The 26,478-nt window shown below is 45.1% G+C and overlaps 1 protein-coding gene across 1 annotated transcript in view; it reads right to left on the bottom strand.

Moving 5' to 3' along the window:
• CFAP74 (cilia and flagella associated protein 74) overlaps positions 1-26,478 on the bottom strand; it is a 1,328,338-nt gene that overhangs the window by 1,240,798 nt on the left and 61,062 nt on the right. Inside the window, exon 3 of the mRNA XM_078642456.1 lies at positions 17,328-17,363. Coding sequence (XP_078498582.1) covers positions 17,328-17,363 — 36 coding nt within the window. The remainder of the gene's footprint in view (positions 1-17,327; positions 17,364-26,478) is intronic.

The following is a 26,478-nucleotide window of genomic DNA, read 5'->3' on the forward strand; positions in this document are numbered from 1 at the left end:
ACATTCAGCTTTTCAAAAAGACTGTAATACGGATTGATCAATCAATCCTTTACTGCCCTTTAATTGTACTTGGTACATATCAACTTGTACAGTAATCAATAAAGTTCTCAAGCTAAAGCTGCCCCGGGAAGCAGACAGCGTGCTTACCTTAATAGAGATACAAACACAGTGATCCCTCACAAGAGCAATGGGAGAGAAGTAATAATTATAGACATTCAATGAAATCTACATAACACTGTCCAACTGGACAGGAATAATTTTAAGCTTTCAAAATATGTGACAAAGCAATACAGTGGGAACACAAGCATCAAGCAAGGTACGAACAAAAGGAAGGCTCAGGCAAAGCTAAAATGCTTGCAAGGGAATTTGGCAATAAGCAAGCAAAATAAAGAGAAACACCATGCACATTGAAATTAAAAATATGATTGTGTTAAGGTGTCAACGAGTCAACGACGTTTCAATCCCATACATGAAATTGCGGGATCATCATCAGGACATTAGGTTACATGCATGAGAAAATGCCAACTGCAAGTAGGTGGGACCTGCTATGGACGGCGTGTCGAACGAGCTGGCCAACTCGTCAACCAAGGGATTAGCAGGCAGCTGCGAGGGAGCATGAGTAGGTTCACTCTGTCAATTGCAGAATCTAATCCAGTAGGGGTGGAGGGGATTCCGGCCTCATTGAAGTCCGCTAAGTAGGGGCGTGTCCAGAAGGCCGCCTGGACATGCCGCTACTAAGCAGATTAAAAGTATTCAGCGTTATATAGATTTCATTGTATGTCTATAATTATTACTTCTCTCCCATTGCTCTTGTGAGAGACCACTGTGTTTGTAGCATTCTGGTACCCAACGTCCCAGACCAACTATTGGGTTCCCTTGTCTGTAAATAATACATTAATAGAGAAACACAAAATAACACACTACAACAAATTTGGATGCATGCTTGCCCTGGTTGTCACAGAAACTACAATTTAATTACACGTCTTACCACTTACTCCTATTTAATCAGTTGTTTCTCACCATGTACTAAATGCTGCTGGGAAAAATCATCCCCCATCAAAACCTTAGTTGGAATAATCACCGGTCCCCGTCAAGTGCTCTTGATGAATGGAGGCAGCTTGTATTTTGCCATTTTACTTGCTAGAGCATTGTTGTTAATTTTTCACATATGGTACATGGGTTCCAGGGGCGGCTCCTCTGCTAAGACCGAGGAGTGTCGCCCTACTGCTTTTCGTAGTGGAAAAAAAAAACGAAATTATATTAACTCTATGTTATTATCATTTTATTTTTCCTGCAGCGGCACTATGCAAGTGTACATGAATGTTTGACCGGCCCTCTGGGGCCAGCCAAACATTCATGCACACTTTGCATGTTCCCCATGCAGGCTGCATTATAGCCTGCATTGAGAACATGCCCAGCCTCCCATTCTCTGGCTGAGAGCCAATCCACGGCGATCATACCCACTGCATTGTAGCATCGTGATTGGCTATCGGGGGCTGGGAGCTGCTTCCTTTACAGAGAAGAAGTCAGGAAAAGGATGCAGGAGAGGCTGGCCGGCCGGCATGTAAGTGGTTTTTATAAGACCCCCTCCCCACTGCTGCTTACTGGGAGCTGCCGCTACTGGTGGGGTTACTTGTTTCTTAGTAACTACTACATTACTTTTGCTGCTAAAATATATAATAACATCGCAATAGACATTCAAAACCTAAACAATTCTCGTTAGATTGTTTCACATGTTAGAATCATAAAGCAATGCTATATAATGAATGTCCTACATACATTGAAACGTGTGAAACTAGGACTATTTCAAAGCTTGCATGTACTACTATTAACAAAGCGCAATATTAACAATAAGCACATCTCCTACACCTAGGACCTATGTGAGGGCTGTGCAAAGAGCACTCTTGTTTCTTGCCCAGCCCATCATGAGTATGCATGTGTCACAAGAGCAGCGTTCTTCATGGCTGGAAGTTGGAAGCCTTTATTTATCTGAATAATTATCATTTTTTGCTGAGGCTGAAAGATATTTTCTATTTGCATGCTGTGAGACTGGGGCTAGAGTGTAAGTTAAACCTGGTTCCGCTCCTTTCTTAAGGACAGATCCTTTCGGGTATCAGCTCCCCCTTTCCTCTCAAAACCCTATCCAATAGCACAGGGAGTTCCCCAGGGCTCAGCGCTGAGCCCCTCCCTTTTCAACTTATATGTTCAGCTTCTTGCGGAAGTAGCCAAAGAGTGGGGGCTCACGATGGTATCGTACGCCGACGACACCCAGTTGGTCGTCACCCTCACTGAAAGCCCTTCCATCACGGCGTCCAGGTTCAGAAATGGCCTGGCAGCAGTGGCACAATGGATGACGGACAACTCTCTCCAACTGAATGCCGGGAAAACCGAGGTGCTCCTTCTTGGCAGAAACACCAGCCATTGGAATGAGCACTGGTGGCCGTCATCCCTTGGTACCACCCCACTCCCTAAATCTAGCGTCAAAAACCTGGGAGTCTGGATGGATGCCACTCTCAGCTTCCAGACACACACCAAAAAGGTGGCAGCCACCTGTATAGGTCTTCTGAGAAATCTTAGGCCCATACTTGGCTTTTTCGATTCGAAGGTCCGCCAGCTGATTGTCCAGGCAACCATCTTATCACGCCTGGACTACGCGAACGTCCTCCTCCTAGGCGCAAACAAAGCAGAAACTGCTAGGTTTCAACGAGTTCAAAACGCGGCGGCAAGAACGCTGGTCGGTCTTCCCCGCAGATGCTCAGCCAGAGCCACCATCCGCAAACTTCACTGGCTGCCCGTCGTAAACAGAGTAAAATTCAAAGCTCTCATTATGATCTTTAAAATCGTCAAACAGGGAAACCCCCCTCTGCTACAAAACCTCACCTGCCCCTATGCTCCTAGCCGCGAGTTGCGCTCCTCCAACCAACTCCTTCTGAAAGTACCTCGAATAAAGCTCTGTCGCACTGGAGGTCGCTCCTTCAAGGTCCTGGGACCCAAGTTATGGAACGCTCTTCCTCTTCATATACGTTCCATAGACTGCCTCTCTGCCTTCCGTAAGGCAATCAAGACCCTTCTCTTTCCTCCCGACTAAGGCAGCTCCTCTTCCCCCCCCCCCCGCCCCCTCCCTGTTCTCCTCCTGGTAGGGTGTGTGACTTCTCTCAGCGCCGGGACGCCCTATTGCTGGGGCAGCTGTTGCGCTTTACCAAACCCAGAATAGAATAGAATAGAATTAATAATGCATTCACCGGCCTTTGATTATATAAATGTGTACCATGATTTAATATCAAATTCTGCAAAAATGCTCAGTTGAAACCCACTTTTGTTTTTTATTTCTGACGCTAATCACACAATTGGCTACAACTTTCACTCGATTGCACTTTTTTTGTGTTAATTCCACCTAAATTAGCAGCAAGCTATTTATTAAGTGTGTTTCCTGGTAGCCCTTAAACTCTACAAATGTAACTTTGTATTCTGGTTAATGCACAGATGTAGATAGAAAAAATAGTCTCTTCTGCTTTAGCTAACGGGAAACAGCATTTACAAACCTGTAAACACAACGCAGTAGTTTACAACGCGGTCGTTACAACGACCGCGTTGTTACCACACGTGCCATCACATCGCAAGTCGTAAAACGACTTGCTGTAGGAGGCACGCAACACCAGGGAATATGTTGGATTTTAAATCCAACACCTTCCCTGTTGTTACACAAACTGGAGTAGGAATAGTAGTTAATACTATTCCTAAATCCAGCGCGCCCCCTACAGTAAATCATTGATAGGACTTGCGATATAATGGCACACGTGGTAAGAACGCGGTTCTTTACATTTTGTTAGCACCTAAATAGGTGCCATTATCTGGCTATAAATACACGCCAAATGAATAGCTCTAGTTTACCATCTACTAGGTAATGCTTTGTGTTTGCGCTTCCCTAGTATACCAGGAGAAACTAGGTAGAAAACAAGCCACACATCCTTGCCTAGAAGTGGATTACATCTACCATTAGTTTCAAGCAAGTATCGCAGGATAGTACAGATGGATTAGTTACTTACCTGTAATCCTAGTTCTTTTCCAGGGGTGTACTCATTAAAGTCATAAGCACTGAATAATCTCCACCCATGAGCGGGAACCCGGAACATATAATATATATATATATATATATGTGTAAATACATATAATAGTAGTACATAGTACTAGACAAATGATACACATATATATATGTATAACCAATAAAAAATGCAGCCCAACATAACCCATAGGCTAATAAAGCCATAATTACATATTTTCTGCAGTATGAAAATAAATCATATAAATAATGCAATAAAAAGGCATGAGCCTCAAAAGCATTCCATAATCAGCAGAAAACCTTTATTTTCATCAAAGAATTTGTAATAAAAGGTAATTAGCCTAAGAAGGCTGCATACAGAAAAACGATCCCTGTATAGAAAATCAGACTGACACCTCGCCTTTAAGGCATCAGAGAATCTGAACACTTTGCCTTTAAGGCCTCCAGGGGAACTCTGTTCCCATCATGCACCACAGGTGACAGTTAGGTCAGTTCATTTGTACGGTACAGTAAAATTAGCAGGAATCTGCATCTATAAACACAATAGTACCATCATAAAGCTACTGCTCGCTCGGGGAGGCGGGAGGGTGCTTATGACTTTAATGAGTATACCCCTGGAAGAGAACTAGGATTACAGGTAAGTAAATAATCCTTCTCTTCCAGGGGATACTCATTAATAGTCATAAGCACTGAATAGAGTAGCAAGCTCATACCCACAAAACGCGGGCGAACAGATAAAATAACAACAACAACAACTGAAAACACACAGTTCTCAGGTAGCATTAGCAAATACATTTCTAAGAGATGCTTGCCCAACCTGAGCATCTGCCTGTGTGTCTGAGTCAAGGGAATAATGGCGAGTAGAAGTATGCACTGAACGCCAAGTAGCTGCCTTACAAATTTCTGCCAAGAAACATTTCTGAAGAGAGCTATGGTAGAAGCTTTTCCTCGTGTAGAATGTGCTTTTGGTCTTCCTGACAAAGACCTATTTGACAACTGATAAGTTAGAAGAATACATGAAACAATCCATCTAGCAATGGACCTCTTAGATGCTGCAGAGCCTGTATTAACAGGACCATAATTAATGAACAAACGGTCTGAATGTCTCAAAGTCTTTGTTCTATCTAAATAAAACTTAAGGACTCTCTTCAAATCTAAGGAATGAAGAGCCCTTTCAGCAGGACTAGTAGGATCTGGAAAAAAGGTAGGCAAGGTTATGACTTGATTAATATGAAAATCTGACACTACCTTAGGCAGAAAAGTAGGATGTGTCCTGAGTACCACTCTATGGAATGGAACACAGTAAAAGGTTGTTTGCAACACAGAGCTTGAATCTCGCTCACTCTACGAGCCGAAGTAATAGCCACCAGGAATGCTACTTTCCAAGTTAAGTGTTGCAAGGAAGATTTATGAATCGGCTCAAAAGGAGCACCCATTAACTTAGTTAACACCACATTAAGCTCCCACAGTGGAGAAGGAGACCTGACTGGCGGATACACCTTTCTCAAACCTTCCAGAAAATCCTTTACTACAGGCATCCTAAAAAAGGAGACCTGAGTAGGTGATTTTCTGTAGGCTGTGATCGCAGCAAGATGGACTTTAATAGAATTAAATCGAAGACCAGATCTTGCTAAATGTAAGAGGTAGGGCAAAATCACCTGTTCCTGACCATGGATAGGATCAAACCAATTACTTTCACACCACAGGTAAAATCGTTTCCACTTAAATCCATAGGATTTCCTTGTAGAAGGCCGTTTCGCCTCATTAAGGATGTGCATACAGTCAGGATTCAACTGCAAGTGTCCATACTGGATGACTTCAGGAGCCATGCTGCCAGGCGCAGGGAAGACAGATTGGGGTGGAACACTCTCCCCTTCTGTTTGGACAGAAGATCCGGGCGACACGGCAATCTCCTGTGTGGTACTTCCGACAACTGAAGGAGATCTCGAAACCACCATTGTAGTGGCCACTCTGGGGCAATCAAAATCATCCTGGAGTTGGTTCTGTACATCCTGTTGATTACTGTTGGTATCAACGGGGTCGGTGGAAAAGCGAACAGTAAGTTCTGACACCAGTCTATCAAAAGGGCATTCCCCAGAGTCCCGCTCTGGGGAAACCTGGACGCGAAGACGGGGCATTTTGCGTTTCCCGCGTCTGCGAACAGATCGATATCTGGTGTTCCCCATGCCTGAAAAATACTGTTTGTGACTTCCTCGTTGAGGACCCAATCGTGAGCCTCGACGAAGTCTCTGCTTAGAAAATCCGCTTGAGAATTGAGAAATCCCAGCAGATGTACAGCTGTTATCGACAACTCTCTCGCCAGTAACCAATTCCAGATGGTCTGGGCTTCTATGGACAGAGTCCTGGACCGAGTACCCCCCTGCTTGTTTAAATAAAAAAAAACATTGTGGTTGTATTGTCTGTTTGGACCGGGAGGGACCGAGTCTGGAATGAGGGAAACAGTGACTTGAGGGCTAGATGAACAGCCCGCAGCTCCAGCAGGTTGATGTGATAGCCCTTCTCTGAGTCGGACCATAGCCCTTGTACTTGCATAGGGCCCATATGAGCACCCCAACCCTGGAGTGAAGCGTCCGTGATCAGAGTCTGTACCGGAGGGTCTTGATGAAACGGAACACCTCTCATCAAGTGTGATCTCTTCATCCACCACCTGATGGAGTCCTTGGCGGACTGATGAAGAAGAACTCGATCCTCCCAACATCCCATCCTCTGACTCCACTGGTCTTCTAGACACTGTTGTAGAGGACGCATGTGCAACCTTGCGTTTGGAACTATGAAGATGCACGATGCCATGGATCCCAGAAGAGAAGATACTTGACGAACTGTCGGATAAGTGGATTGAAGAAGCAGTTGACACTTCCCTCTGATTGATAACCACCTCCCCTCCGAAGGACACACGTTTTCTCTTTCTGTGTCCAGAAGAGCACCCAGGTAATGGATCCGCTGAGTAGGATTCATAATTGATTTTTTGCAGTTTTTTTTTTTTGCAGAGTTTTATATAGCGCAAACTGGACCCGAACTGAATCAGGTATCAGAGCGCTTTACATAGCACCAGTTACGTTACATGAGGACACGCATTCATTTTAGGCTCGGGGAGATTAAGTGATTTGCCCAGAATCACAGGAGGGTTTTTTTTGTTGACCTGGAGACCCAACCTGTGCATGAGATGAAGACATATGGACAGATGATCTTCCAACAGAGACGGGGACGAACTCTTCAGGAGCCAGTCGTCCAAGTAAGGATAAATGAAAATTCTCTGCTTTCAAAGGAAGGCAGCAACCACCGCCATACACTTGGAAAACGTACGGGGAGCGGACTTCAGTCCGAATGGGAGTACTGCATACTGGTAGTGATGAACACACTTGAAACCTGAGAAATCTGCGATGCCTTTTGGAGATTGGAACATGAAAATATGCATCCTTCAGGTCGATGGAACATATCCAGTCCCCTTGATGTAATTGAGGGAATATTTGATGGAGCGCTAACATTCGAAACTTTTCTTTTCGAATGAATCTGTTCAACAGTCTCAGATCCAGTATGGGCCTGAATTCCGCCTTGGGACCTTTCTTTTTCACCAGGAAAAACCGGGAGTACAGACCTTGGTTTCGCTGTGGACGAGGGACTTTCTCTATTGCTTTCTTGCACAGAAGGATGTTTGCTTCTTTTTACAACAGCTTTAGATTGTGATGAAACAGAACCTTCGGACTGATAATGGGAGGAGGTTTTTTGAACTTTAGGAGGTAGCCATTTTGGATGATGTCGACAACCCACCTGTCCTTTGTTAATCTTCTCCACTCGTCCAAGTATAAAGCAATGCTTCCTCCTACCGGAGTGGACAACAGCTGCGGAGGAAGTCTCTTTTCATTGCTTTTGAGGCGGTTTTGCAGCAGAAGACTGTTGTCTATTTGCTCCTCTGCCTCGCCTAGGTCTGCGCTGTTGAAATTGAGACCTCTGTTGGTTCTGGCCTTGATTTTGCGATGACCAGTTTGACGATTGCCCGCATTGCTGGAACGACCTTTTATCATAAGGAAGAAAATTACGCCGGCGGAAGTCTTTCTTCTTCTCCAGGCCCACTGCTTTCAGAGTGTCCAGCTCCGATTTCATCTTGGTTATCTCATCATCGGCATGAGATCCAAATAATGTCGATCCGTTGAAAGGCAGGTTAACTATCTTTCTTTGGGCGTCCGGCTTTAGACCCGTGAGACGCAGCCAAGCCGATCTTCTGGAGCATATGGCGTGGGCATAACCGTGAGCTGCCAGATCAGCGGAATCCGCAGCTGCACTTATACTTTGGTTTGCAACCAAACCATCTTCTTTCACAATCTCCAGGAAATCTTTCTGATCTTCCTTTGGAAGTTTGTCTGCAAACCTCGCCATAGAGTCCCATAAGAGGCGATCATAGCGACCCAGCAAGGCCGCAGCACTGGCCACTCTAATGACTGAACCAGCTGTGTTACACATCCTTCGGCCCAAAGAATCCATATTTTTACTGTCTTTCTCAGGAGGGGCAGGTGAGACAGATGTAGCCGAATGGGCCTTCCTGGCTGCAGCCACTATGAGGGAATCTGGTGGCGGTCCTGTGCGCAGGAACAAGGGGTCTTGATCAGGTGCCTTATACTTTTTCGCAATCCTTGAAGGACCTGATCCTACAGTTGCTGGCGTCAAAAAAGTCTTCATTGCCGGTTCCAAAAAACCAGGCACCAATGGAAGAAGAGGCCTAGCAGAGGACTTTTGATGCAGAGTCTCAAAAATGACAGAAGATTTAACCTGAGGTACTGTCATGGTAATATTGAATTTACTCGCCCCACGACACAAAACTTCATTGAAAGTTGACAAATCATCTACAGGCGAAACCCTAGAGGGTGGTGTTGATGAAATCGTAGGCGAATAGTCTGTGTAGGAAGACCTTGTTGAAGGTGAAGAAGCAGGAGATCTATGTCTTCTCTCAGGAGTAGTAGACTGATGCCTACTGCTTTCCCTAGAGCGTGAACGCCTTCGCACTGGAGATCTGGATCTCCTTGGAGAACCACCAGCCGCTGGTCTCGAAGCCCCCATAGTCAGTGGTCCTTGACTAGGTCTTGGCTGCATCTTCCAATGATGGATGCTTTCTAGCCATCTTGGAGACATACCTGCAGGTGGTGTTTTACGCACCGGAGAGCCCTCTGGGGAAACCTGCACAATCTGCATTCCCAACGAAGAAGAAGAAGCAGATGAGGAAGTACACCCAACTGAATGTGGAGACCCAGAAGCTGGAGCCTGCACCTCTCTGGGGACCACCTGTCTTTCTCCTGACGCTGACTTCCTTGACATCGAGTCAGAATGAGCCACCACTGAAGAATCTTGGTGTGGAGAAGCTCCGACCACAGGAGATCTGTTCACCGATGCTCTTGACTGCAGGTCGTGTGAAACAGACTTTGGAGGGTCATCCAACACCCTCGACGCTGATTCAGACCTCGACAAAGACCTATGAGAGGTCCCAGAGGCTGATCTAGAATGTCTCGACGTCGACCGTGAGACACGCAGCGGCGATCTCGACGTCGACTTCCTCGACATCGGACATTTTCTCGACGCCGGCTGGACATTCTCAAGCCTCGAGCCCAAGGCATGCCTCGACGTCGAACCATGTCTCGACGGCGATCTGGATCGTCTTCTCTTTTCAGGTCTCGGCGTCGTACCTTCGTCTCTCGGCGTCGATCTGAACTTCTCTCTCGATCAAACTCTTCCTCTCGATGTCGATCGGATTCTCTCTTTCGACGTCGAACACGTTGCTCTCGACGTCGTCCTCACAGCAATCGACACCAGATGTCTCGACGTCGATACACTTCTCGACGGCGACCTCGATCTCCGCTTCGACGCCGACTTATGCCTCACCGGCGATGTCTTCGACGTCGATGCAGTTTTATGCGGTCTCGACGTCGACGGCGATCTTGATTTCGACGCCGCACTTACTTTCTTCGACGTCGACGCTTCCTGATGTCGTTTTTTCTTGCTTTTACCTTCAGGAGAAGCAGATCTTCGACATTTTGGATGTGAAGGGGACCTTCCAGATGACAAAACACTCCTTGCCCCCTTTTCACAACATCCTTCTCTCTCCATAAGCCCCAAAAGCCGAACTTTTTCTCTCTCTTTCAAAGTTCTGCTAGAAAGCTTGAGGCAATGGTAACATTTTTCCACATCATGTGTGGAAGGAAGACAAACCACACAAACAGAATGAGGATCTGTTTTGGACATCTTCTTCCCACAGGAAGGACACTTGTAGAATAAAGGTGGCATAACTGACTAAAAGTTTTCTAAAGATTTAGTCAGAAAAGGTAGAAAAACACCACCAAAAGCCAATTCTGTCAAAAAAGACAGGAAAACACCAAATTCTGACTAAAAACAGTCAAATTCAGCCGAGCTCAAGTTCCAGGTTCCTCACAGAACAAGCCGGAAAAAAGAACAGACCTAACTGTCACCTGTGGTGCATGATGGGAACAGAGTTCCCCTGGAGGCCTTAAAGGCAAAGTCTTCAGATTCTCTGATGCCTTAAAGTGGAGGTGTCAGTCTGATTTTCTATACAGGGATAGTTTTTCTGTATGCAGCCTTCTTAGGCTAATTGCCTTTTATTACAAATTCTTTGATGAAAATAAAGGTTTTCTGCTGATTATGGAATGCTTTTGAGGCTCATGCCTTTTTATTGCATTATTTATATGATTTATTTTCATACTGCAGAAAATATGTAATTATGGCTTTATTAGCCTATGGGTTATGTTGGGCTGCATTTTTTATTGGTTATACATATATATATATATGTGTATAATTTGTCTAGTACTATGTACTACTATTATATGTATTTACACATATATATATATAACATGTTTCCAAATACATTGATTTTTTTCTTCAGCACCACGTCAGGAACCTTAGTTCATTTGTTAAGGATTCCTTTGATTTCCTCAGTAAAATTGCGGAATTTGCATGGGATGATGACATGGTGCTCATGACCTTGGATGTCTCATCCCTCTATACTTCTATCAGGCATGGTGATGGTCTCAAGGCCTTGGACTATTACCTCAACAAGGATTTGCCTCATCCAACAGCACATAACAAAATGTTGATCGAAATGACCAAAATGTGCTTGGAACAGAATTTTTTCATTTTCAATGGCGTAATATATCACCAGATAAGGGGTGTGGCGATGGGGGCCTGCTTCTCACCCAGCTACGCGTGTTTACACGTTGGGCTGTGGGAGGAGCAGGTCCTTGCCACCCAGCACCATGAGTTCATGTGTAACAACATTGCCTTATATTTACGTTACATTGATGATGTTTTTATTATTTGGAGAGGCAATCAGGACAGTGCCAGGGCCTTTGTTAATTTGATCAATGTGAACAATGTTAATCTCAACTTTACTGCCAACTTAAGTTCTGAACTGATTTGTTTTTTGGATGTGGAAATATTTGTGAAGGATTCCACCCTGAGTACACGGCTCTATCGGAAGCCCAGTGCTGGCAATACCATACTGCATTCCAACAGCCAACATCCTGCCCATTTGATTCGAAGCATTCCTTTTGGGGAGATGCTCCGGATCCGGCGGATTTGCAGCACGGATGCCGAATGTGCGATTGCACAAGAGGCATGTAAAGTACGTTTCCTTGACAGGGGTTATTCCTCAGAAATTATTATGAAAGTGATCAGACGCTCTAACTCAATAAGCAGGCAAGAGGCATTAATCCCCAAATCTAAAAGAATCAACATGGTGGATTCAACAACAGAAAAGGGACAAATGAGTTCTCCACGACTCATCCTAGCATTTAATCGTCAACATGGGGCTTTACGTAAAATCGTAAACAAGAATTGGAACATGGTCCGCAGCGACCCAGTAATTGGTCACAAAATAGGTACCAAACCCATCTTGACCTTTAGGAAGTCCCCTTCCATGTCCAAATCCTTGGTTAGTAACACCTTAGAGCCCAAGATCTCTACTACCTGGGGGGCATTGAAGAAGGGCTTTAAGACATGCCCTCAATGCAAAGCCTGCCGACAGGGTACCAGCAGAACCCATTTCCAAAGCCCCTTTCAACAACATCCTACTGCCATCTCCAAATGGCTCAATTGTAAAACTGAGTTTGCCATCTATGTGCTGGAATGCCCTTGTGGGCTTCAATATGTGGGCAGCACCAAGCTGCCCGCCCACAAGCGCATACTTCAACACATACGGGCAATAACGGGGCATGACCAGAACTATCCGGTTGCCAGGCACTTTCAGGAGAAACATCTTGGTATCCCTGACAAACTCCAATTTTTCCTAATTGACTGTGTTGAGCCTTCAAGGAGGGGAGGTGACCGTGAGGCCAAACTCCGCCTCCTTGAGACGAGATACATCTTGGAGCTCAATACCAAGAACCCTAATGGCCTCAATGATAGAGAGGATCTTTACACCTGCCTTTAGGAATTTGGAGTTTTCCATCGATAAGACCTGTCCGGATGCAGTAATTTCCATTGATCTTGATATATTATTCTTCCCATATTGCATAACTGTACCTAATGATGAATTGATTTTCTTACAATTTGGGATACTGTGGCACATGTTTTTAATACTTGAGAATTTTTAATCTGTATGCACTTTATTGATATATTTGCACTACTTTTTTTTGCACTTTTTTGGCTATTATGTCTTTTTGATGTGACTTGCCCACTTGGGCTTTATTTCTGAGATCTAGTTCCATAAGGCATTGGACAGACGCTGCTAAAACTTATTTATGAGCTGTTTTTTTTAAAAAAAGGGGCTTTACATGATTATGAAAAAAACACCGGTTGTACATAGATAATATTAATTGTCATGTAAATACTTCGTTTGGGTTTTTGTCATGTTGTTTTGCCCTGTAAATATGCTCTTTCTCTATGAAATCTGCCTTATAGGATTTTATGGATTGTGCTTTTGTCATTTATATTTTTGCTCTATTGTAAGCATTCTTTGACTATTGTGCACATTAGCGGCGTTCCCACCGTATAGTATTTCGTCCATGCCTATGGTTTAACCTATTGCACTGTCACTTTAAATAGCTTTACAAAGCATGTGTAGTTTGTCATGTGATCAAGCCTCCCTGGAGGCGAAACGCGTCATGGCGGCAGCGCTGGCTTTACAGGAATAAACTTTACTTTGCACCAGCACCTTTTGGGTCGGCTCTTTGTTGCGGAATACTGGAGGTGCACGTTTGTCCACCGGAAGCAACAACTTGTGGGATATATATATTATTATATGTTCCGGGTTCCCGCTCATGGGCGGAGATTATTCAGTGCTTATGACTATTAATGAGTATCCCCTGGAAGAGAAGTAAAGGTGTTATCACGATAGCGGGACACTTCAACACCGATTCCTATTATGATAACTACACTTTGGTAATAAGTCACAAGAGCTCACTGGCATCCATGTAGAATCAGTCTTCCACCCTATGAATGCAGACTACAGGGAGAAGGAGGTTTGCTCTGTAGGCTAATGAGTTTGCTTCCTTGACATGAACCTTCATGTCAAGGAGTAGGCATTGGCGGCTTAGGTATAGGAAGTAAAGGCAGAGTAGAATGAAAACACTGGCCATATACCCCTCAGGAAATGTAGACGATCCTGGGAAATTTGAGGTTGCCGCTGTGCGTCAGCTCAGAAATCCAGTTTCTGAGAGACCTGTGATCTTAAATATATTTGACACTTTCTTCTTCCAAGGGCACTTCCTTATCTTCTGAAAAGCCTGTAGGGTGTGCATCAAATACTGCTGGGGTAGGCAGCTGTTTGTTCTTCAAAGAGAGAGCATTTATTGTCGAGGTTATCTCTCTATGCTTCAAGAGAAGCCTATGTGCTCAGAAAGGGTGTTCATTGTTAAATGATATACTGCCAGTATCAAGAGTAAGATGGTTTTCATCATTTTATTAATAATCAATGTCTGTGAACCAGAGGCACCAGCAAATTGGCAGTAGAATGCAGGGGTTTCAATAACAGAGCCCTATTGACTAGTGCTTCAAATGACATTGAGGTCTTCACATCCATAGGAACCTTGATCGCTAACGGAGGACTGTCCTTTCATGTTAGACGGTTCTCCATAGATAAGGTTTGAGTACTGAAATTTGGGAAGATTTGGAGGAGAATTGGCCCCACTTTTCTCTTTGGAAGTCAGTATTTCATGGAACTAGGAGTCCTAGTATGAATTAACCACTTCCAGAAGCAACTAAAGATACACTCTCCACAGTTTCCTCACGTAATAAATTGCTGCTGTCATTTAAAATAAAAAGGTTTCTTCAGGATTTTAAATTTTTTGTTGAAAGCCCCAATAGGCTGAACAGCTATCTAAACCAGCCACCAAAAATGGTCTTCTGTGAGAACCAAAACATACTCCTAGCAAGATGGCCGGCCTCTTTGGAAAAAATAAGAATGACAGAATGATGTGGAGAAGGTGTTGTTTTAATGCTGTGTTTTATAATGGTGTGTATATCAAGTACACTACATGTTCCCAGCCTGACAAAAGTAAATAATTAAAGCATGTGATACTGTGAACGTTCAAATACTGGCGCAAGTGCACACCTATCTAGTCAAATTCACTTGCTAGCACATTTCCACATTTGTATATAAGACCCATACAACGACCATGGCTGATCCTCCTGAATCCTAACCACAGAAACGTCCACTGCTACTTCATTCAAGGGACTACGAGTGTAAGTGGCGTAAACCAGCCATAGCTTTTGACTCATTACAGTCAACATCCTTCAAATGTATAATGAATCTCTTCAAAATACTTCCAGCGCAATCTTCCTGGACTAAAAACAAATTACTAACAGTTCACACTAAAGCTAACAGTACTAAAAAGGAAGGTCAGTTACCTAGAAAGAAAATGGACAAAATCTGGACTGAGAAAATGCATGCTGGCTTGCAAATGAACGCTTAAGGCTACAGAAAACTATCCTTGGACAAAACAATCATACTATTTTGATTTAATTGGCAATCTAGCAATAGCAACAAGATCAACAAACGAATCAACAACTCCCACCTTAAAAGACAAGTCTGCTTTTTTTTTATCTACCAAGTCAAAGGCAACTGTCTTAAAACCTAGCTATTGGACCACCAACATCATTAAGTTGCATCTTTAAAACATTTAACTTGAAAAGAACGTATGTTGTCATGTAAGGAGACATGAAGCTAGGACAACCATCGCAACTATCAATTCTTGCTTAACCACCTTTAGCAAATTAACATCAAAACCAGCATTGATGATGCAGCACAAGTCTTTGCCACAGCTTCTACTCAGAAAAGTTGCAGCAACTTCTTCGAGTATCCGAAATACTGCTTCAGACCTCAATCCCAGGGATTGACAGCTCTCCTACATGTAATGTGCAGGTAAATAAAAAAGAATGCAGATTTGCCTGAGCAAATTGCAGTGACAGCACCAGCCATCACTTGGCAAATTCTTTACCCAGTCCCTCCCAGCCTCTGCTGATTGGCAGTGGTCATGAACAGTGGGTAGAACAAGTGGAGCTGTCAGTCATGACAGATTCCGTCAGTCACTGCCGCCGGGCTGTTCCTACAGAGCCGCAAGAGGACATGGGTATTGTGATATGGGGGAACGGGGCTTACCTTTTGCCTTATGGGTCTTTACATGTAAACTTTTGGGAATTATTGCAACAAACTTGCTTTCCCGCCCGAGAAGTGGCCGTTGGCAGTCTATTTGTGAGCATTCTTTGTCACCACCTGGCTATTTATGCCCAATAACAACCCTTTAGACACATTTGTAGACATCCATGTCGACATACTGGCTATCCATGTGTAATAACGGCCGATCATTGACATATATGTGGGTACTTTTGGATACATGCTTGCTATACCTGCATAATAATGGCCCGCCAATCACATATGTGTGGGCATTCTTGGCAAAATGGTGGCTATCCATCCATAACAATGGCCCACCAGAGACACAAGTGTGGAAGTACTCAGAGAAATACAGATCATCCCTGCAAAATAGTGGTTCATTTGTGACATATTTTGTGATCATTCCTGATGACATGCTTGTTGTCCCTGCATACCTGTAGCCTATAAATGAGATACTGTCGACATTCTTGAAAGTCTGTTGGTATCCCTGCATAACAGTGGCCCGTCAGTTATATATGTATGGGCATTCTTGGTGAATTTCAGACTATCTCAACATGACAGTGACCCATTAGTGACATATGTATGGGTTCTTGCTATCCCTGCATAAAATGTGTTCATCTGTAACACACTGTGGGTTTTCTTGGTGACTATATAGCTCTCCCCGTGTAACTGCAGTCTGGCTGTGGAGTATTTTTCATCAATGTTCTGATCAGCCCCTATATTATTGTGTCTCAACCTTCACGTGCTGTGGGTATTCCTGGCAACATTTTGAAAATCGTTGTTAGAGGAATGGCTTGTTTCTTGCCATACTGTGGCCAATCTTGATAAAGTTCTGGCAGTCCCTGGCTTAACAACAGCGCAGCCTTGATATCATTCTGGCTGGGCCTGGCACAATGGAGGTGAAAATCTTTGCCATATGATGAAAACACAGATCGATGCTAATGAGCAATGATAGATCTCCCCACGTGTGGCTGGAGTATGTATACACGGATGCCAAATAAAAGTGACAAAAGTGATATTAAGTGACCAGAAATATATACAGAATTGAAATCTGATGGTTTTTATAGAAGTAAGCAAATAAAAAAAAAGAAAATATAGTATTTTACGGTGAAACCTTCTTAATGTTTCAGAAAAAAAGTATTCTTAAGATTCAAACACAATGTTGCCATTTCTGAAGTATATTTGAAACAGATAATTGCGTGTTAATTAGTGTTGCAATTGAGATACTTATTGACATCTTTGATTTTTTAAGACCCAGGAGCTCTTACTGCTATGGTTGTTATTTTATGGCTTGCAAGAATGAGTTGTTCATCTACATTTAAGTTGTAACATGCTTTATATTTACATTCAGTATTTAATTCCAGGGGTGTGAGATCCGAAATCCCTGCTCCTTCAAAGATACATGTATTTGTATTCATGTATCTGCTGAGTATCCCAATGGAAACTGTCATTTAGGTTAGCAAGTTCCTGACTATACAATATCATATGTTGATCCCATTACTTTTAGTCCCAGCAAGCAAAGTCAAGATGAGGAATTGCTTTGCAAAAATTAAGAACACTGTCCTTTGTACACAGTGATGTCATACATACTTTGATGTGACAATAACAATGAATCAGCGGGATCCAGATTATGCTCACCTGTAAACTCAACATCAGAATCCTCTGCAACGCTCTCTGAAGAAGAAGGAGAAGCAAAAAGGGTTATCAGATTACCTTTGAGACACTAGTATCAAGTACATGAAGACTACAAATTATCTCTGCCGCATAGCTATCATACAAGAGAATATACGTTGATAATATGAGATTATTTCCTATGATAAACATGTACAACAAACACTACATAATTATTTCAGTAGTGCTAGAAGTAAGATGATGCTCAATGTACAGAGGGCACCGGGCATTTCCCCGGTGGGCTGGAGGGGTGGGGGCCGGTTTTGTGGCCGCAGGGGGCCGCTTTTCTTACAGGGTGCCGGTTTTGCCGCAGTGCTGCAAAATCGGCCCTCTGTAAGAAAAGCGGAAGCAGTGCTTAGTGGCTAACAATCCCCTCCCCTCCGTTCCCAGGGCCGGTGGAGAAGCAACCTGCCAGGGCTGGTTGCTGATCTCAGTCCGGCCCTGTACAATAGGTTGCTTAAACTCATCTGGTCCTAGGGACCGGGCTATTTTAGGCCATGACTGCCCGGTATACACTGGGGAATATATGACGCGGCCGGCCCTGATGGGTTGTAGGCGGAACGCTGTGTATAATGTTGCTATATTTGTGACCTGTCAATGTTATTTATTGCATTTTGCCTTGACGCGGCCGGCCCGGAAGGGGTTGTAGGCTTAACGCTGTGTACCAGTCACTCTCCAGCGTACTCCCTGTTTCGGGGGTGAAATAAAAAAAGACTTGAACATAGGTTGCTTAAACTAATTATGAGCTAGGTGTCTAGAACATGTTGCTAGTTTTAATGATCTGATTTCAGTTTAAGGCAATCATTAATAATTTTCGGACTTGATTTTTAACTTGTGACATGGTTTATGTAATGATAAATAACTTACTAGCATGAAATATGGGGAATGCTTTACTGTTGATGCTTTGTTACATGGGTAATACTAAAAATCATGGGGAATAATTCTCAACCTCTCTGCTTTCTGCTAAGGGCTGTGACACACGATAACTCTTCAAACCAGAATTTCTTCAAAGTTGTATAATGGGAGTTCGGAAATTGAAGAAGGACAAAAAAAGCAATCAATTGTTGACCAAAGGATCCCGTACCTGAACAACTTACCTGAAATATTCTGAGTCATTCTATTAATAAAAAAACTGAACCTTTTGGTTAAAATGAAATATCATAAATTGGGTCAGGAAAGCACAAAAGGGTGTGCCGATGTATAAATTTAACAATCAGAAAAACTACCCCCTCTAATAATTAGAAGTAGCCTCAGAACCATTTAAGATATGCACCAATCTTACTCTTCTCTTTTGGCAAAAGCTTAAAACATTTGTTACATTGTGCCTGATGTATATATGTTTATGTTGTCAATTGTGGAACTTGGTTAGCCTACATCACCAAACAGTATTTTTTTTTAAAACAAATTTTATTAGTAGTTTTAATTTTTCATAATAGAACTGATGCAGTACTATAGGCATGTGGGATGGTACAGTCATTATCATAACCACAATGTTTTCTTCCACGTGGAGGAGAGGCAGCCAGGTAGTGCCATTTCCTACATTTTGTTCACACTTCAAATAATCTACAAATTCAGTGATGAGTAACATGTACCGCTTTGCTAAAACTCTCTACATCCAAGCCAGTTATGAAACTTCAGCCCGACATGTCTCAGTCTGCGATACAACAAAAGGCCCCCAACATAACCCCCACACCCCCTCCCTCCAGTCCATTTATTTCTGGAAAGGAACTTCCGAATATACCTGTTGTCCAAAGCTCGGCATACATCAACACTTTAAAACTTTAAAAACAGCCTGTCTACGTTTAAATTACATTTACAACTTCACCTGATAGGTGGAGCACAATCTTGCGTTTGCAATTGTTACGTTCAAGGTGGTTTTGGAATCCTACTCTTTATTGCGAGTTATTGTGGGTGTTAATATATCTAAGTCTTGCGCTTTAAGAGTTTCTCACACGACATCCCACTCCAGTGCTATCGGGATTTTACATAGTCCCTTGGCCTCCTCCCGCCGTATGGCCGCACTGTCTGCACTACCCTAGCGAATCAGTTCGCTTTGCCACATGTATGCTGAAGGTGAGTTCTTGGATTTCCACCGCATGGTGATGGCCCTTATCGCTAGTATCAGTGACAGGTTAACGAACCTATATTGGACTTCGTACTTGGAGGAGGATTTATGAAGGCCCAGGATACACTCTTCCATGGTATTGGTTATGTATCTGTGTGTGGCTGCCTGCGTATAGCGTCTGACAGAGTCCCAAAACCCCCGTTGGCGAGGACAGGACCACACCATGTGGGCTAAGTCGGCTCCTTCCCGATGATATCTTGGGCAGTGGTGTTGCATCTGCGGGAACATTTTGTCTAGTCTATTGGGGGTGAGATAGGCCCTGTGAAGTATCATGGTTTGGATGAATTAAAATTTTGCATTTCTTGACGTTTTCCTAGGATGTTCTATGATTTTCTCCCATTCCTTGTCTTCTAGGGCCCACCCTATGTCATCTGACCATGCGTTGCGTAACGTAAGATGGGCATTCTCCACATGGGTACGGATCCCTACATATAACCATCTTATTAAGTGCCTACCTCTGCCCATATAATAAAGTGCTTTAACCAATTTATGCGTAGGGGGTTCCTGCCGGTGTGGGGCCCAGTGTGCTTTTACATATTGGATTAACGCCGCATGCAGTACATACAAGTGGTCTGGCACTCCCGTCTCTCTAACACCTTAAGTGCTCATGACGAGCTCATGAGGCACGGTGCTCAGGTGCTCATGATGCGCTCAGCTCGTCATGAGCCATGGAACGCTCACACGCGGGGATAATTCCCCTGCTGTGCTGAACGTTCCACGGAAACGGGTGTGGTCATGACCAGCTCAGCTCGTCATGAGCACACGATCACCGTGCCTCATGACGAGCTGAGCTCGTCATGAGCACGGGGCGCTGTGCACGCCCCCCAGCACAATGGGGGAATTACCCCCGCTGCGAAGGGGCTGATGAAATTATCATGATCCAGTAGCTGTCCATCATTAAACAAATTCGACACCGTGCTAACCCCCTGTTTTAACCAAGGGGCGATAGTACTCCTCGTTAGTCTTCCAGCTGTCAGTGTTATACCCAATAAGGGGATGTTGCCTGGATAGGCAGGGTGTGGGCATGTGTATTGTAGTGCCACTTTCCAACACTGCAGCGCTATGCGCAACAGGGTTGGAAGGTGCTGGGGAGATTTGCAACGCGGCAACAGCAGTGTATGCAAGGCTCCTCTATCTATATCATGCTCAGTATATCCTATTTCCTGCAAATTACTCCCAACTGTCCAAAAGGTCAGTCATTGTAACTGGCAGGCATATTAATATGCTCTGCGGTACGGCACTCCCAGACCTCCCCGGGCCGTACCGAGCTGGTGCTTTTTGAGGCTTAGCCTCCATCTGCCGGGCCGACAGATGTGGTCAATAAGCATGGTGTTTAAAAGTTTGATGGTGTTCTGTGGGATCAACATAGGGAGGTTTGTAAAATAGTAAATCAGCCGTGGGAGGACCACCATTTTTGTTATAGCTACTCTGCCCATCCCCGACAGTGGCAATGTGATCCAGAAGGCAATGCTAGAGCGTATGGCTCTAAGTGCTCTATTTAGGTTGCCATCCAACATATCGATGGTAATCCTGTATACATGGATACCCAGATATTTAAACGTATGCAGAACTACCTATAGCACTGTGGGCCCAAATGTAATTTCTGTAGGCGAGGCTTGCTCACGGAAGAAAAAGGCGTGCGACTTTGTCGGATTAATGGCTAGGCCTGATATGTGTTCAAATGTGTCGAAAATCTCAGCGAGAGGGGCCAAATTAGACCAAAGGTCCTTAATATAAAGGATAATGTCATCTGCATAGGCGGAGAAGAGGTGTGTTGTATCTGTATGCCCAGCTCCTGTGCGTCCGCACGTAACTTGAGTGCTAAGGGTTCTAGTGCCAATATGAACAGGAGTGGTGAGAGTGGGCAGCCTTGCCTCGTTCCTCTAAATATCGGGTATTCAGCCGATATATGACCCCCTGTACGAACACGGGCAGTGGGGGCATCATACAACAAGCGGAGCCATTTAATGTAATCATCCGGCAGCCCAAATTTCGTCAGTGCCTTGAACATGTACTCCCAATTTAGCGTATCGAACGCTTGGCGTAAATCCAGCAATATACAACCAGCGTAAGTGTAGCGTTCTGGGGCGGCCGACATGAGGTGGTGTATTCTCCTGGTGTTCAAAGACGTGCTCCGGGCCGGCCGGAAGCCAGTTTGGTCTATGTGTTTCAACTCATTCAAACAGGCAGGAGCCTATTTGCCAGCACTTTACTGAGTATTCTGTATTCCATTGCCAGCAATGAAAGTGGCCGATAGCGTGCCATATCAGTGGAGTCTCTTCCCGGCTTCGGGAGCGAGTCCACCAGTGCCTGTGCCGTGGTGAGGGGCAGTGCTCCCTCCTTCAACGCAGTGTTGTAGAGGAGCTCTAAGCTGGGCAGGAGTGAGTCTTTGAAAAAATCTAAAAATTCTGCATGTAACCCGTCCAACCCAGGAGTATTATTACATGGGAGCCCTTTAATTGATATCTTGATTTCAGTTTTGGTAATGGGACCTGACAGTTCTTTCAGGGATGCTGCAGTCGGTTGTGGGTATGGCAGTGCGTGTAAGAAGTTGTCTATTCACGTGCCCGCCCTGTCTACAAGTTTGCTGTATAATGAGGCATAGTACTGGCAAAAAGCCGCATTAATGTCGTTTTGAGTATGTGCTTTTTCACCCGTCAGGGTAGTGATCTCGTTAATTACAATTGCAGGGGGGTCATCTTGCAGTAATTTAGCTAACAGTGTCCCAGATTTGTCCACCTCGGAATGACGCATCTGCGTGTATCGTTGGTGATCTATGAGTTGGAGAGATTCTAACAATTCCGCGTGTTGAATACGTACTTCCTGGAGTGGTGCCTGTTTCTCCCTGTCATGTGCCGCTTCCTGTTCCAGCCTGTCCATCTTGCGTTCTGTTTCTGTGAGGGACTTATGGACTTCCTGCCTAGCATCAACTGTCACGCTGATAACCCTACCACGTATGACGGCTTTAAAGGCGTCCCACTCTGTTATACCATTAGAAGCTGTATTGCTTTTTTGGTAAAATAATGAGTAATAGTGTCAGCTATGACGGCACGGAACACTGTGTCTTCTAACAACCGTGGCCATAATCTCCAGGTAGGCACCGGAGTAGGTATCCTGCCCCACGTGACTTATCTCTAGTGGGTTATGATCCGAAAAGGTTTTCGCTAGATACGTAGCGTGTGTGACCTGCATCGCAATCGTGTTCGAGCAGTATATTCTATCTATTCTTGTATGTAGCATATGGACCGGGGAGTAGTAGAAAGAGTATTCCCTATGTGTCGGGTGCCGCATCCTCCATACATCGCATAATGCCCAACCCTCCGCCCAGCTGCAGAGTGCCTTTGCCTGTTTAATCACACCCACACCATTCAGAGGGGGATGGGACCTGTCTAATGCAATGTCCATTATTGTGTTACAATCCCAGTCTATAATCCAAGGATGCATCTCCCAGCCAGCTAGTGCTAGGTTCAGGGTAATTAGAAACCGTTCCTGCTCAGAATTCGGCACATATGTGCTACCCAGTACTACGTGCTGACCATCACATGACCCTTGTATAAAATATAGCGCCCCTGCTAATCAACTCTTTGTTCTAAGGGTTTAAAAGGCACCCCATGTCTTATCCGTATTGTGACACCTCGCGCATATCCAGAGTAGCTACTAGAGAAAACCTGTCCTCTCCATTTCTTACGTAGCTTCACTGCCTCCTGTTCCAGCATGTGGGATTCTTGCAAATATACTATTTGTGCTTTGCGTCTCAGGAATTGTGCGTGTATTCTATGGCGTTTCTGCACTGAACCCAAACCCCGAACGTTCCACGTTATTATGTTGTATGTACTGAGTATATGCATTGCAATACTAACTTGCTCTTTATGACAGGCTGTGTTGTGTATGTGCTGTTAGGAGGCCGCTCCAGAGTAAACGAGTGAGTAGGACTGTGTCCCTCCCCAAAAATCCCAATACTCGGTCCGGTCAAGAAACTGTACCGGTCCATATAACTAAACACGGCAAACAAAAATATGCCCTGTACAGAAACAGCATTTGCAAATTGGCGGTCATCGCCAACCATGGGGTGCAATCCCGCACTCCAGTATACTATAGCGCTCCATTAGAACGGAACCCCGGGCTCGGGAAATGTGTGTACATACATCGCCTCAGCATATTTCAACAAAAGAATATGGTATCACTGTCAGAGGCAAGTCCATAAGCAGCAGAGTCTTCCGGCAGTCAGCCAAACAAACCATCTGCCGTCTGTGGGGTCACGGTGGGAAAAAGGGCCACACTGCCTTCAGAGTCCGATCCTTTCGCGTTTTCATCAGAGGAGGCTGAGTCTTCTACTAATGCAGTCTGTCGAAAGGTAGCAGCTGCTATGAGCGCTTGTTTTTTGCTCTGCTGCATCTGCTGCGACGTTGGGTTGGTCCGTCTGGAGTTCTTGCGTATCCGTCTGCTACGACGTTTGCCAGTCGGTTCCATTTGGTTGGAGCTATGATGTGTGCTCTGGGAGGCATTGTCCCCACTCCAACCATTCCTCAACGTCTTCCGGGCTGTCGAAAAAGTGTGTTTTACGGTCATGGATAATTTTCAATTGAGCCGGAAAGAGTTGCGCATATTTTAGATTCAGGTCTCTCAATTTCTTTTTAACTGCCATGAAAGAGGAGCGCTGTCTCTGCACCATAAGTGTATAATCCCTCGCCTTTTGTAAGAGCGTGTCTCGGTCCCTGCATTTTAACAGCCGGACAATAAGGGGCCGAGGGGGAGCACCTAGTTTAGGCTGGTCTGTGGGTATCTTGTGTGCTTGTTCCACGCAGTACTGAGCGGAGAGACCCTCCGAGGTGACATGTTCACGGAACCACTGCTCTATATATCAGGTTGAATCATTTCCTTCACATCGTTCAGGCAGCCCAATGACTTTTACATTATTCCTTCTCGCCCTCTCTTCTGCATCCTCAACTCGGTCCATCAGGGTAGTGACTTGTTTTTTTAGCTGTTGTATGTGGGTCGTGTTCTGGGCTTGTTGTGGAGACAGCTCTGCCAGTACCACAGTGTTATCTTTCACCTTATCAGCGAGCTTGGCATGGTCCGCCTTAAGCAACGTGAGACCGGTCGTGAGGGCGCCAATTTGCTGTTCAATGGCTTTTCTTGAGTCCCTTACCTCCTGAAGAATAAGATCCAGTTTATCCATGGGCTCTGCCTCAATTGTAGGTGGTATACAACTGGGCGGCTGCGAGGTTACGTCAAATTCTGCTTGCTCCATAGAGGGGTCGACACTGGGGCCAGCATCTTGTTGTTTTCCTTTATTGCGGCCCATCACAGTAGTCTTGGCAGCGTGTGCTGAGCTAACAGCTGAGTCACTGTGTTATGAAGAGATGGCAGGTTCGGTGTGCTTCAGCTCCGGTTGTATGGCATTACAACGCTGGCTTTTACCACGCGTGCCATTACAACGCTGTTTTTACAACGCAAGTCGTTACGACTTGCGCTGTAAGCCCACGTTACAGTAGGGAAGGTGTTGGAATAGAAAATTAAACTATTCCCTATCCAACAGCGCCCTCCAACGCAAATCGTTGTAATAGCAGCGTTGTAATGGTAGCGTGTGGTAATACCCGCGTTGTAAAAGGCTGTTCCCCCTTCAGCTCCAGGTCGTCGTCAGCAGCCCTTTCAGAATGCGTCACAGCTGCATGGAAGGGGGCCACGGCGCGGCTTCGTGCTCATGCAGGGCTGTTGCTTACCGCCCATACTATGTCTTGCCGTAAGTGTGGGCGTCGCAGAGCTTAATGTCTTCTGTGGCCCCCTTTACCATCAATACTGTGTGCCTGAGGCACACTACAGGCCACCAGAGTCTTCTGGGGCTTCCCCACTAGCATCCTTGCCAGGGCTCAGATGTGTCACCAGAGTGTCCAGCCAGGCATACAACAGACCTACATTCCAGGGCGCATATACCGCAGTAGGGCCCTAGTCACTGCGCCCTTCCGTCCAGTTGTGATAGGAGCTCCCGGCAAGCTGCACAATCAGGCCGCCCCCCTTCCTTGATCAGGCCCGCTGCTGGGAACAATGGCACAGTCCTGCATGCATCGGCGCCGCCTGCACTTATATCACTCCACACGCTCCACCCTCCATGGCGGTAACAGTTCTTTGTGCCCCTCTGCCTGGTCCACCAACATAGTCGGCCCGCTGCTCTCCACGGCCTCCTCTGGGACGAGTGCCGCAGGCCGCCCGGTCACCACAGGCCTTGTGTAGTTCCAATCCCAGGGCCTACCCCAGGGGCGTGGTCTCACTCACCGCCCGGGCCCGGACCAAGCCACAAGAGTCTCTTTCGCCGGTACATCGCTTTTCAACCAGCGGGGTGCTTACACGAGACCTCCTCCGTGGTAAGTCCGCAGTCAGATCCGTCCTCCAGTCGGCACAGCAAGCTCGCGGCCTCGGGCTTGTCTCCCCCTCTTCGTCCGCATACAGGCTCCAGACCGTGTAGTTCGCTATAAGACGATGGCAGCGAGCTAAAAAGCAGATCCGATCGTCGACACCACCTTGCACCACCAGGACACGCTTCAGTGGACCCCCCTGCGCGGCATGTATTGGTAAATTTTCAGGATCTTTGAGCCCGGGCCCGGTGCCTGTCTAAAAGGCGGACGCCATGTTCGGCAGTCGGCCACGCCCCCACATCACCAAACAGTATGCTGCTGAGCAAATTACTTAATATACATGTGCCACATTTTCTTTATCACAAAAAAATTGATATTGCCTAGTGGAAATTAACCAAATGCCAAAGAAGTATCTAAAAACGTTATTTACACATTTCATCTCCCACTCTCTAGTAAGTAGCTGCAGGAGATATTGTGCACTCTTTCAAAAACAAACTAACTATTTTACAAGAAAGCATCAGTCAAACAAAAGGTTTTAAAATTACAAATGGTTTAAAAGAAGACTACTAACCAAACTTTCTAAAATAAAATAAGAAGCATTCATACAATAAATGTGTCTAAAAAGGAACACTCAGCAACG

This window comes from Lissotriton helveticus, chromosome 5_1 (assembly GCF_964261635.1).
Source record: "Lissotriton helveticus chromosome 5_1, aLisHel1.1, whole genome shotgun sequence".
Taxonomy (NCBI): domain Eukaryota; kingdom Metazoa; phylum Chordata; class Amphibia; order Caudata; family Salamandridae; genus Lissotriton; species Lissotriton helveticus.